Genomic DNA, 12,478 nt, shown 5'->3' on the forward strand with positions numbered 1-12,478 from the left:
TGGGGGGGTTTCAATTGCGACTTTCAGGACGCGTCTTGAATGATATCATATCATTGCCACAAAAGTGTACTTCGCATATTCAGGCTGATGTTGAGGCCCTTGAGAAGAATGCCTAGCAATGCTCATGGCTCGATGTCTACCTAGCCCTGGAGGCCCGAGCGAGCAGTGCATTTAGTCATCCAACTCCGAGCTCCGGCTTTTGAGCCCCGAACGCAGACTTCAAGCAGTCACACCAACACTGCACTGTGCCCTGAATAGGATGATTGCAGGACATCTCAAGTCATATTACAGAGATATTTATTATGGCAACTCCTCGCCGCAATGGTCAGCTATCATCCTGTGAACCTTGTCGCACTTCAAAGTTGCGGTGCGACCACACCAGTCCCGTGTGCGGGCGCTGTGAGCGTCGCGACCTTCCTTGTACCTATCACCCCGCACCACTGACTCAAGTAATCGCCGGAATACGCCCCAAAAAGAAAATTCGCGTTGCGCGCGACTCCACTGGCCCTGGAATCATCCACGGTTTGCGAAATGATAACAGTGCTTGGACTCGAAAAAAGGCATCCGCCTCAGCTCCTGGGTTTCTTGGCCAAACTAGTTACTCTGATGTATTCACAGACATCAGCAGTGGTCTTCCCGCTGGGACAATACATACAGTGGGCCATGATGCCGTTCCTGTCGATTCAAAACAGATCAACCTCGGGGCTCAGGTCTTGGTGCTTCTAGAGAATCTCACATTTTACAGAGAGGTAGTCACTACCCGATTCAAGAAATACAAGGGATGGACCCTTGGCTGGCCAATGACAAATTTGATATTCACGGTTGTGGAAGAAATGTGGGATTCGTTAAAACAAGAAGAGATGGATACAAGCGCACGTGCTCTTCTCATGTCAAGGAGACTTTTTGAGACATTTACCAAGGATTTTGAAGTACATCTTTCCACAACCTGGGAAGAATTTAAAATAGCGTCGTCTGGAAGATGGGAGACGGTCGGACTCCTATTCATTATTACGGGTTTAGCCACAGACTTGGTTCCCCACGATGACCCGATCTTCAATACAATGGACGCGAAAAGCATTGCCATTACCGCGAGCGCTGTGGGTGACATATGTATCCAATTCTGTGATAACACAGGGATAGTGAACGATCTTGTGAGTTGGCTGTTGTTGCATCAGACCTCACTCCTAGCAGTAGTCTATGGTGAAAGTGGTATGTCGTCCCTGTCTTTGAGCAAGAATGCCGCTTGACAAGCTACTAGATTTTCGACCGTGGAGAAAGCTAGGAGACTTATCAACGACTGTATTTGCGCTGGGTCTTCATCAAGATTCAAGTGCAAAGGTTCCATTCTTTCTTGTTGAGCTTCGAAAAAGAACTATGGTTGCTGCTTTTACCGTGGATAAAGTGCTCGCTACCTTCTTGGGTCGGCCGCCGCTTATTAGCTGGCGATATTGTAACATCCCAATGCCTCTTGATCTGAGCATGGAGGAAATTGTCGCTGATTCAATCATCCGCGATGCTGCAATTGCCCGTTTAGATGAAAACAGCGGATGGAATCGGGAGGGAAGCCTGACGAAGGGCGCGAGGGCTCGAATCGCTCTTATCACCAGTGTCTTCCGTGAGAAGGTTTTGGAGATGTCGCTTAGTTGGCAGACTGAGAATTTAAGCCAAAAAGTAGAGTAAGTTGGTAGTCTGAGCTCCCTTTGTGGTTTTGGCTTATGTCAATTTTGCCAGGGAGCTGTCACAGGAATCCCGCCGCTTGCGACAAGATCTGCCTGACTTTCTTCATTGGAGGATGATGGGCGAGGGCACAGCTGTCTCTGGAGTAGAAGAAATGTTTCTTTTTGAGATACATTTAGATTTCCTCTATAACGACTTCCTCCTTTACCGGACTCTGGGACAGCGCACTCAAACCCAACCGGAGGAAATTATTGGCATTTCTCGCGAAATTTTGCAGTCACTAATAATGATAGTTTCGAAAAGAACCCGCTGCGCGGAAGCCATCACTGGCACAGGGTGGGCTGTAAGTGTCATAACTTTCATTTCGACTGCAGATTGGCATTCTGACTTGTCAAACCACCACCAGCTGTGCCTACCAGGTCTACCTGCCGCCGGTGTTCTTTCCGCAGAATTACTACGTCGATATCGACTCATAGTGCAAGGAAATGATCCCAACTTTCCCCGCTCAGAGGTGATTCAGAATTTAACCTTGTTCGCGTCATATCTGGATACGATAATCAAACCTGACGAAGGCAACTATCGTGTGGCACTGCAGGGACAGAAGGCAATTCGCCATGTTCTAGACCAAGTGCTTTCAGGCGAACAGGTTTCTCCCACCATAAATGACAACAATGGAGGAATTGAAAGGTCAATGAATGACGATCACTTGCTAGATGGAGTGAACATTGATGATCATGACTTGTTTCTTACATGGTTTGATGGAAATATGCAACAAATGTCGGAGTCATGGTTATCATGGGTTAATCTGACGTGAAAGGGTTATCTTAGTCGGCATATTGAGCTCACAAAGGTATATGCGATTTATACAATATGTGTTCAAGATTCAAAACTTCAATTTATAGTTCTTATCTCTTATCTCTTATCTCTCGTCTGATCTATCATCACATGATTTTGTGCTATTGAGGTTGTACTGGCTCCCGGACATACTCGGGTACGGTACAATCACTATTTGCTCATATTGTCAATCAAATCATGAAACACGCGTCCCCACAATCTGGAGATAGGGTCAAACGTCGAAAGATTGCTGTTGCCTGTGATGATTGTCGCTCGAGAAAGGTTCGCTGTGATGGTGTACAGCCAGGTATGTTGAAGCATGATTTCATCCGGAATGCCACCCGTGCTGAATCTATCTAGTATGTGGGCCATGCAGCAAGAGAACCGACCGCAGGTCCCATTGCAAGTATACAGGCGAGTTAGAGAGGAAGAAAGCAAATGAATCGTATGGACTCAGTACAGCATGATCAATCCGGCGTATTCTGGGCTAATCTTCATACTGGTAGGTACATATCCAGTCTAGAAACTCGAATCAAACAATTGGAAGGCCCTAAAGATTACATCAAGGCTTCAGGATCAGATCCCACAACAGTGAGCTAGCTTGATTCCGCTATTCCGGATACCTCTGATCAAAATATAGCATGCAAATATGCTATCTCCAACTCCCTGTGGGACACAACCCGGAACGCCAGGAACTTATACTCGAAGTGTTCACAGCCATGTTGATTTAAACACACCTACAGTCCAACTGGATGGTGTCAATGCGATGATGGGCTCAGTGGAAGAAGAACGTGTCAGCCAGGGGTTTTTTGGAAGCTCTAGTGCAGCAGGGTTCATGCGCCAGATCAGAGCCGCTGTCGACAAGAGACTGACTCCACCCCATCGTCGAACTTCTGCTCCTCGTCTTGCCGCGACATCTACACTGATGTCTACCCGGAGTGAAATACCCCGAAAATCTGTGGCAAACTACGTGTTACCACCACGAAAAATGGCAGACAGCCTCATGGAGGTGTATTGGGACTATGTTTTCCCGCTATATCCATTCCTTATCCCCGCCCAAATGAAAAGAGATTATGCAAAGATCTGGACCGGTGATACACTGGAATACGATGAAAACATGCTCATGTGCACGCTTAATGTCATGTTTGCGCTGGCCAGCCAACTGGCTGATTTCGTTCCACCCAAAGAGCGGGAAGCATCTGCGGATGCCTTTTTCTCACGAGCGAAAGACCTCTTTCAATTTAGTCTCTGGGACACTGGATCGGCAGCTTTGATCCAATGTTTACTTCTCATGGCCCAGTATCTCCAAAGTACTGCCTCTGCCCATCAATGCTGGATTGTCACGGGGCTCGCCATTCGTAATGCTCAGAGTCTGGGACTCCATCTTCCTGAAACTATTGAACGTTTACAGAGCTTCCAAGAACAACAACTGGCGCGCAAGATATGGCACGGATGTGTATTAATGGACCGGTATGTTCCTATCTACATTTGTCCTCGACTGATGTGCTCAACGACTCTGACCTTTTCCTCGAAGTGTTATATCTATGACATTCGGTCGCCCCGCTATGGTCACAAAGGCCTCTAGTGGCGCTGTTCCTCTGCCGGTCGCCGTTGACGAAGATTTTATCCCATCCGAGTCAGGGCCAGAGGCCTCACAGCCTCCTGATCGGCCTTCGATGATAGCATTTTTCGCCAAAACTTTGGAGCTTTATGACATAATGAATGATGTCCTTCTTAATTTTTACAAGCAATCAGCGGATGATAGCGGAGAGAACATGCATGACCTATTTTTCAACAGTGTAATTGGAGAGGGAGCACAGACCATATTTGAGTTCGACCGCTGTCTCGCCCGATGGACGCGAAGTCTTCCTGTGCACCTACGTGGAGACTCCTCAGCAGCTTCCGTGAACCCCATATTTTATCGCCAAAGTATTGTACTGCGTGCTAGGTCAGTGTTAGGCCAAAATCTTCCAATCATTATGCAGAGACTTATGCATAATTTAACCTGCAGATTCTTACATGTACGGATACTCCTATTTCGGCCAGCCCTCTCCAAATATTGCACTGTACGGGATAACGCTACTTCCGACCCACTGATACATATGAACGACTCTTTGCCCCATCGTGTTGCCCTGCAGTGCTCTATAATCTGTGTCAAATCTGCTCAAGAATCTATACAACTTATCTATAGCAATGTTCCTGTTGATGGAACCGGCGGTCCACTGCCAGCATGGTGGTACAACATACTTTGTCTGTCTACTTCATCCAATAGCCCCCTGCTTGCAGAATCTGACTTTACTAGATGTTTATACTTCCGCGACTGTCCTGATAGCTGGCCGTTTATATTCGGCAATTCTCGCTGAGATCACTGAAGAGTCAATCACGCAATCATGGAACTGTGCGTTGGAAATCTTGCGCAAGTACCAAAGCTACAGCACCTCCGCTCGGCGTTGTGTTGCAGCCCTTGAGATTCTTTATGAACAAGTGGCATATGAAGCGTCTCCCTCTACCTATCACAGGCCCAGTGGTGACATAGAAAACAGCGCTCTTGTTGCAATTAATGATATGTCCTTTGGAGAAGGGGTGAATGCATCTATCTTGGACAGTTTTGAGTTCCCTGATTTCCAGGACATGTCCTGGCTGAACAGTGTTCCTAGTAACCTTTTCTAGTGGATTCAATTGACGGGTCAACATAAAGTCATGTGAATCTGCCTTCATTCGGGATAATTAGAGTGGCTTTCAAATTCAAATTATCTACATGATCGCTTGAAGCTCTGTCTCCCAGTATACCTCCAACGTTGTTAAAATCCAGTGTGGAAAACAAGAATTATTCCGTTGCAAAATTTCTAGTTTGGCATTCTATTGGAACCTCTCAGCGTGTGTCATTTCGTGTTGAAAGTACCTGAACCGCGAGAATAGCCACCATCGCGCCTGCTGCTCTGCTTAATCCCAGTGTGGAAAATATGACCGGGAAGAAGAATTTTCCAAGCTATAGAAGCAAAATTTAGCGGTGGGCACAGGGCATAATGGCGGTAGGGTAGATTGGTCTTACATATCCAAAGATTTGGCCAAAAACATTGACAAAAATACCGACCTGACTCGCTAGTTCTTTGTTGCTCTCCACAGCAAAGGTAATGAGAATAATTGTCTGCATTTGGTTGCCGAAGCTTGCAATTGCCGCACCGACACAGGGTGTAACATTCCACGTGGTCGCATCCTGCAGCTGGAAGCCCCAAACCAAGAGACCGGCAAAGACCGTGCCAAAGGCAATGTATGACAGCCACCAACGATCCGCTGGGTATGAGTGTCCTCTGAATTTGCGGAGGCGTCCCAAGAACCAGTCGCACACGGGTCCGCTGATTTGTTCACCCAAAACGCACCCGATGATCACAGCTATAAATTATAGCCAGATTTGCTGAGGATCAAAGTGGAACTTTTCGCTGAACGCGATCGGCATCCCCATAATTAAAGCGACATTGCCATAAAAAAAGTAATAGCATGAGCACATGTCGCTCTGACGATGCGCAGATAGCAGGCTAACGAAAATGGAGCAACGATATCCTTGGGTTTGAACGCTAGAGAATTGATCTTTCGTGAGATCGTCTTACCCCAGAATCCTGTTTCTTTTGGCTCTTTTTCGGGTTTATAAATAGTTTCGTCTCTAGTCGCGATGTAAACCAAGAATTCGCAAAGGTCGATAATCGCAAATATCCAAGATACCCACTGAACACCGATGTTGCAAACCATGCTTCCAAGAATCGAAAGTAAAGTAACATGGTATCGGCTGTAAGCCGCGGTAAGAGGGTTCCATATAAGGGGGAATAAGCCTAGGAGTAAAATCTATGACATTTTTTTCCCTTGGTTAGCAAATGTACTGCATCATACAACCAGTATCATGGCTACGACACATACTTGGACTGAGGACAAATAGCTTGCAGTTGGAATTGTGATATTGTACTCTTCGGCAAAGGCATCATAAGCCGGGACTATACCAGCTGCCATGAAAGCCCCATCATTAATGAAACGCGAGCAAGATTTAAACATCTTTCTTCCATTGTGGCCAGTTTTTTGGATTATGCGATGTATCATTCTTGTGAAATCCATCGTCTGAGGCGCTACACTCGGAAGAATTGTTGGCCACGTTTTCTAGATAATTGGAAGTCTCCGACCCAGTGCTTTTGGGGTCGTGGCTTGTTCTTTCTCTGTGGACGGCAACATTTTCTGCGGTTTCGATCCCCATGTTGATCTAAACAAGATCAAACCACGGGCAATATGTTGAGGAATGTAGTATCCAACGCCTGCAGTGAATTTATACTATTACTAGACGTTGTAGTGGAGGTTCAGAGAAATTCACAGAGTGGATATTTGGAAGGAATGCAAATCCAATAATCTCGGGATGATGGACCAAATTTAAAATCTTAGATGGATACAATCCCGCACATTCGCACCCCCATGCGGCTAGTTGACAGGGTTCGGATGGGGTGTGGGTATTTGGCGATGGAGTGACGCTGGATTAGTTATGGCTATTGCTTTTCGGACATTTGTCATTGGAGAGACTGCCGACCAAAGTACTACTGCGGTTAGTCTATATCATTTTGTTTTAGGGCTGGCATTGCCGATACATCTCTTCCTACAAACCCGAGGTTAGACATATCTGCTTCGGACCTTGACCCGGAAGGCGTTCGGGATCTGACCCGAAGACCCCAGATAGATATTTTAGATATATTCCGGTATCCACCGGGAAACCTGAGGGTTTCTCCCCATGGGGTTGATCAATGTAAAGCGAACACAGAAGAAGCATCGGGCGATTGTAATAAATGGCTCCGGTGGGATGCAAATGTTGAGAATCTTAGTCGACTCCGAGTTTTTCACTTTTAGGAAGCTCAGCTGGCAATAATAGGTGAATTGAAGAATGGTAGTGTTGCAGATCACCCGTATTTCACGTCATTTTTTCTCCTAATCACGGCCTTGTGTGTTTCAAGTGCTTGTTGCTTCTGTTGCTTTTGTTATTGCGCCCAAAGTGTGTGTGGCCTTGACTTTCAGGTTTCAATATTTTGGCCTAATTTTTCAGGTAAACCGCGTCACATCCCTCTCCTCTTTGCTATCGTCTCTTCTCTTCCTGGAATATTCAGATAATGATCTCTCTTTTCTAGATTTCCCATATGAAATCAAAGAGGGATACCAGATGTACTTCAAAAGATCCATTCATGCTCAAATGGCACTCGATCAAGATCGAAGTCGGGCGAGTAATGGCCGAGGAATTTCTCCGTTGACAACCCCGCATATCCCCAGACTTCATCTTGTAGTTTTACCGAGATTACATCGCTTAGCATTCTACTAATTTTCTTGGCAGTTTCTGAGCCAGTGCACTGGCTGGTTCCTTAGCTTAAGCCTTTGGACTCATCATCCCAAATCATTGGCGGATTTCAAAGACTCCGAGGTCAAACGGAGTTGGCATTCTGGTACCAGCTTGTCTACTATTACCCAAAGGCTCCGCTATTTCGGGGTATTCGTTCCCGGTTTACAAAGGGTACTCCTATTTGTATCTATAAATTGAAGTTTGGACTCAATATGCTGAGTATATCTCTCAAACCCAACATTTTCAGCTGCCCTAGTGACAAATCATGCGGGCATCTCTGGTGGCTATCTTCGCTTGGGCTGTAGGTGCGGCGGCGATCCTACGTGTTGTTCAAAATGAAACTTATATCACACTTGCAAATGATCGCCTTACCGCCGTGCTTCAAAAGAGTGTCGGTCAGATCGTTGATCTCTCTTTGGATGGCCAGGACTTATTGGGTGTTCAGTCTGGGTCCACGGGAATAGGACCATATCTTGACTGTTACTGTATCCCCTCAGGTTTTTACACTGCTGGTGCTACGTCCCCGAGTATGAAAGTAGTACAGGGGACAGATTCAACCGGCACAAAATATGGAGGCATGATTTTGACTGATACATACACACCTACGGGGCAGCAGTTTCAGCAGTACTGGTTCCTACGAGACGGTGAGACCGGCCTACACATGTTCAGCCGATTAGCCTACCATAACCAAACTACACCGTTCCTGCGCAATCTACAAGAGTTTAGAACCTTGTTTCGCCCGAACACCGATCTGTGGACACATTTGACGTCTAGTGACGTTCAAACTGCGCCGCTACCAAGTAAAGATGCAATCTCCAAAGAGGTCGTTGTCCAAGATGCGACTTGGACATTCAATAACACACCAACCGACTCATACTACACCCAGTTCTCTGATTATTTTACCAAATATACGTTCTCAAATCGTATGGTTCAACATGCTTCACTCTTATTTCTTTGTTTCTTTGTTTGCTCATTGTTTCTTAGAATGGAGAAACAACAGTGTTCATGGTCTTTATGCCGACGGTAGCACATCAACAGGGGCTACGTACGGAGCATGGTTGGTGATGAATACCAAGGTTTGTGATAATGTCCGGCCGAGAAAATGTTCGAGCTTTTGCTAACAAACCCTGCAAGGATACCTACTATGGCGTAAGCTACATCCGTGACGGTGGATTTTAGATACTGACATCTCTCAGGGTCCACTACATTCTGATCTGACCGTGGACGGGATTGTTTATAACTACATCGTATCAAACCACCATGGCGAGGGCACACCAAATATCACCAATGGATTCGATCGAACATTTGGTCCGCAATTTTATCTTTTCAATGGTGGCAAAGGCTCGGCCTCACTCCAGGAGCTGCGATCAGAGGCAGAGGAATTAGCGAATCCGCACTGGAATTCTGCATTCTATGACTCTATTGCCAAACACGTCGTTGGATATGCTCCCTCCAGCCAAAGAGGTAGTGTCAAGGGGACTGTGAAGCTCCCTAAAGGCGCTGTCCGCCCAATTGCTATTTTGACTGTTGACGGTCAATACTTCCAGGATAATAGTGTGGTTCCAAGTTCTTATCAATATTGGACAGATATCAATCAAGATGGAAGCTTCGGCATTGATCGCGTGAAAGAAGGCAAATACCGCCTCACTGTATACGCAGAAGGTATCTTTGGTGACTTTGTCCAAGACGGAATCATCATTCGGGCAGGAAAGCAGACTGCAGTACAGACAATGTGGAAGCAGGAGTCAGCGGGAACCGAGGTTTGGCGGATTGGAGTTCCTGACAAGTCTTCTGGGGAGTTCCGACGCGGCAATGCCAAAGACTCCACACATCCCCTCAGCCCTCCTGAATACCTCATCTATTGGGGTGCTTATGATTGGCGCGCCGACTTCCCTAATGGTGTGAACTATACGGTTGGTGTTAGTGACCCTGCTGTGGACTTGAATACGGTCCACTGGTCTGTCTTTGGTCCTACAGCAAAGGACTCCCACATTGAATACGACACCACAAATGACTGGAACATCCGCTTCACGCTCACAGAGAAGCAACTAAAGAAGCAAAAGACCGCCACTCTTACCTTGCAACTGGCGGGTGCGAAGACTGCAGCAGGCAATACAGATGTATGGAATTCCGTCGAGCCGTACAACAATCTGTCTCTGGAAAGTTACATCAATGACCAGAAAGATCCCCTCACCTTCGTCATTGGATTCAATCAATCAAGTAGCTGCATTGTGCGATCCGCAGTAAGCTGCTACCAGGTTGGGTCAAGAATGCAATTTCCCGCAAATTGGTTGAAGGTTGGAGACAATCTGCTGCGCTTGCATTTGCCTCACAACGCAACCGATACAGAGACCGCAATTCTCCCGGCAACTGTTTACGTTCAATACGATGCGATTAGACTTGAGCTGAAGTAGAATGGATATGGGATGGATTGTATACATCATTGGACGACGAATAAGTGAAACTAATTCTTTTGCTCTTATACTTTGCTCCAAGACGAATACAATCGCGTTCAGAAATTGAAATACAAATGCAGAATATGGATCACCCCAATCTCTCTTATGGATCCCATGGACCACCAGCGCGTGTTCCTGTCAAAAGCATGGGCTCCCCATCACCTTGGACCAGAAAAACATCCTCGTGCCTGACACCGAACTTATCTACCAAGTAGATTCCTGGCTCGGATGTGAATGTCATACCAGTTTTGAGTAAGCTTTCCAGGTTACCTTCATTCAAATAGGGGCTTTCATGTGCTGAATATGAACGGGTAAGCTTTCTCGAACGAGATGTTGAGTAGATCATTCAACCCACCTTTGATGCCAATTCCATGGCCGACCCGATGTGTGAAGGTCTTACCATATCCAGCGTCGGTGATCACCTCACGAGCGGCGATATCTACACTCGCGGCTGTCGCATTTTCCTTCATTTGGTGAATAGACTTGGTTTGCGCTTCGAATACGATATCCCAGACCTGCGAGGAGTCAATTCTACCGCGTTCTCAAATAGGTAATGGAACCCACTTCAAGCTTTTCTTTCATGCGCGCCGACAGCTGATCACCCTCTGAGGGCTTCTCGAGGAATGGAGGGAAGAAAGTGCGACAAATATCCGAAGAATAGCCATACAGATGAGCCCTTTTAGTTTTTAGCTCGGCCTAAAAGCATAGCACAGTTTGGACCAGACGAACCCAACATCAATGAGCACAAATGTCTCTGGCTCCAAAATTTTAGATCCGTTTGTTCCTCCGTGAGGATTGGACGCATTTTCATCTAATACCGTTAGCATTGAAATCGAATTCTCGGCGTAGATTAAAACGGACCAAACAGCACAATATCGAAGAAAGGCTCCATTCCGGCGGCCCGCAAGGCATTGTCCAGGGCAACCGCAATTTCGTTCTCAGTAAGCCCCGGGTATAAGCCTGTGCTTTATTAGGACCGTCATGAATGAAGGATAAAAATCAATTGTGCCCGTACATTTTCTGATTTGCCGAACGGCCTCAACAGTGCCAGTGTTAACTGCGCGCAAGATCTCGACTTCGGTATCGCTCTTGATCTGTCGCACTTCTTCGACTTGGCCTTTGAGGCCCACCACGTCGAACCCTGCGTTTCCCAGGCCTCGTTGGATGAAATCGCGCATTTCTTCGTCCACCATCAACTGAGGGACTCTTTGAAGACCGGAGAATACATTTGCTTGTTGTAGGGTGGCGTAGGGATTCCAATGTTCCTCCCAGGGAACAATTTGAATGGGTCCATCAAAGGGCATACCCAACAATCGAGCCCTTTCTGCTTCAAATGATGGACATAGGAAAGTTGTGTTGGCTGTGACAGTTCCTGTCAGTTCATCCCACTGGGGAGAAATGATCATTAAGACCGGGCGCTCTTCAGGCTAGATATGTCTTAGTATGGCAGTCTTTCTAAGTTTCTAGAATCTGTCTTACCTCCCACACTTCCCATTCTGGCTGACTCACATTGCCGTAGTATTTGAAGGTATAACCTGGTTCGACGACGAAAGCATCTACATCATCGGCCACCAAAGCATTCGCCAAGCGATCCCGACGCTCTTCGAAATCGGCGAGAGCAATGGGAGAAGCTTTGTCTAGAAAATGAAGACCCGTTCCAAGCAGATTATTTATCGCACATTTTTGAAGATCTTTGGCTGAGTTTAACGGATTTTGGGGTTGAAATAGAGGGTTGTCGCTAATGAGCGACCGTGGAATCTGACGTCCATAACAATATCCTGTCACTAACAAAGCCAATAACGCTGTAATACACGCCAAACCTGAAAAGCCACTGCGCTTAGGACGTTGGTCCCTGTTTGACAGGGATAGCTTAGACATAGCTATCTCAAGAATTTGAATAGGTCAAGAGTAAGTGAAAAGGGGGAAGAATGCCGAGCTAAATCCCCAACGTTATCCTACTTTTTGTAAGAGCATTGTTTAGTTCATCTCTTTTCTTCCGGTCTTTTTTTCACCTTAAATCTCGCGTGGGCCTTCCTTCGTTTACTCTTTGCCGCTTTTTAGTCTCTTTTTTAGCGTCGAGTCCTACTTCCTATCGGCATTAGCTTCTCCGGCGTTCTAAACCCCGCATCCAGATTGGTGCGATAGAGAGATA

General features: G+C 46.4%; 5 protein-coding genes across 5 annotated transcripts; 4 read left to right on the forward strand and 1 right to left on the reverse strand.

Moving 5' to 3' along the window:
* Window positions 1-302: 302 nt before the first annotated feature.
* On the forward strand, window positions 303-2,491 carry N7529_010661 (putative C6 transcription factor; the record flags this gene model as incomplete). Its single annotated transcript, XM_057246188.1, has 3 exons — window positions 303-1,209; window positions 1,259-1,676; window positions 1,732-2,491. 3 exons carry the CDS (start codon window positions 303-305, stop codon window positions 2,489-2,491), a joined length of 2,085 nt encoding a protein of 694 aa, XP_057091537.1.
* Window positions 2,492-2,709: 218 nt separating this feature from the next.
* On the forward strand, window positions 2,710-3,111 carry N7529_010662 (uncharacterized protein; the record flags this gene model as incomplete). The annotated part of the gene is made up of 2 exons (XM_057246189.1): window positions 2,710-2,818; window positions 3,035-3,111. 2 exons carry the CDS (start codon window positions 2,710-2,712, stop codon window positions 3,109-3,111), a joined length of 186 nt encoding a protein of 61 aa, XP_057091538.1.
* A 49-nt stretch (window positions 3,112-3,160) lies between these two features.
* Window positions 3,161-5,181, forward strand: N7529_010663 (transcription factor domain-containing protein; the record flags this gene model as incomplete). Its single annotated transcript, XM_057246190.1, has 4 exons — window positions 3,161-3,981; window positions 4,046-4,238; window positions 4,260-4,761; window positions 4,814-5,181. 4 exons carry the CDS (start codon window positions 3,161-3,163, stop codon window positions 5,179-5,181), a joined length of 1,884 nt encoding a protein of 627 aa, XP_057091539.1.
* Window positions 5,182-8,135: 2,954 nt separating this feature from the next.
* Window positions 8,136-10,284, forward strand: rglB (polysaccharide lyase family 4 protein; the record flags this gene model as incomplete). Its single annotated transcript, XM_057246191.1, has 4 exons — window positions 8,136-8,793; window positions 8,855-8,946; window positions 9,005-9,019; window positions 9,067-10,284. 4 exons carry the CDS (start codon window positions 8,136-8,138, stop codon window positions 10,282-10,284), a joined length of 1,983 nt encoding a protein of 660 aa, XP_057091540.1.
* A 145-nt stretch (window positions 10,285-10,429) lies between these two features.
* N7529_010665 (uncharacterized protein) lies at window positions 10,430-12,204 on the reverse strand (the record flags this gene model as incomplete). The annotated part of the gene is made up of 7 exons (XM_057246192.1): window positions 10,430-10,623; window positions 10,682-10,841; window positions 10,891-11,002; window positions 11,056-11,137; window positions 11,188-11,286; window positions 11,342-11,753; window positions 11,806-12,204. The coding sequence occupies 7 exons, from the start codon at window positions 12,202-12,204 to the stop codon at window positions 10,430-10,432; spliced, it is 1,458 nt and encodes a 485-aa protein (XP_057091541.1).
* Window positions 12,205-12,478: the final 274 nt, after the last annotated feature.

This window comes from Penicillium soppii (assembly GCF_028829465.1).
Source record: "Penicillium soppii strain IBT 18220 chromosome Unknown utg000010l, whole genome shotgun sequence".
Classification (NCBI taxonomy): Eukaryota; Fungi; Ascomycota; class Eurotiomycetes; order Eurotiales; family Aspergillaceae; genus Penicillium; species Penicillium soppii.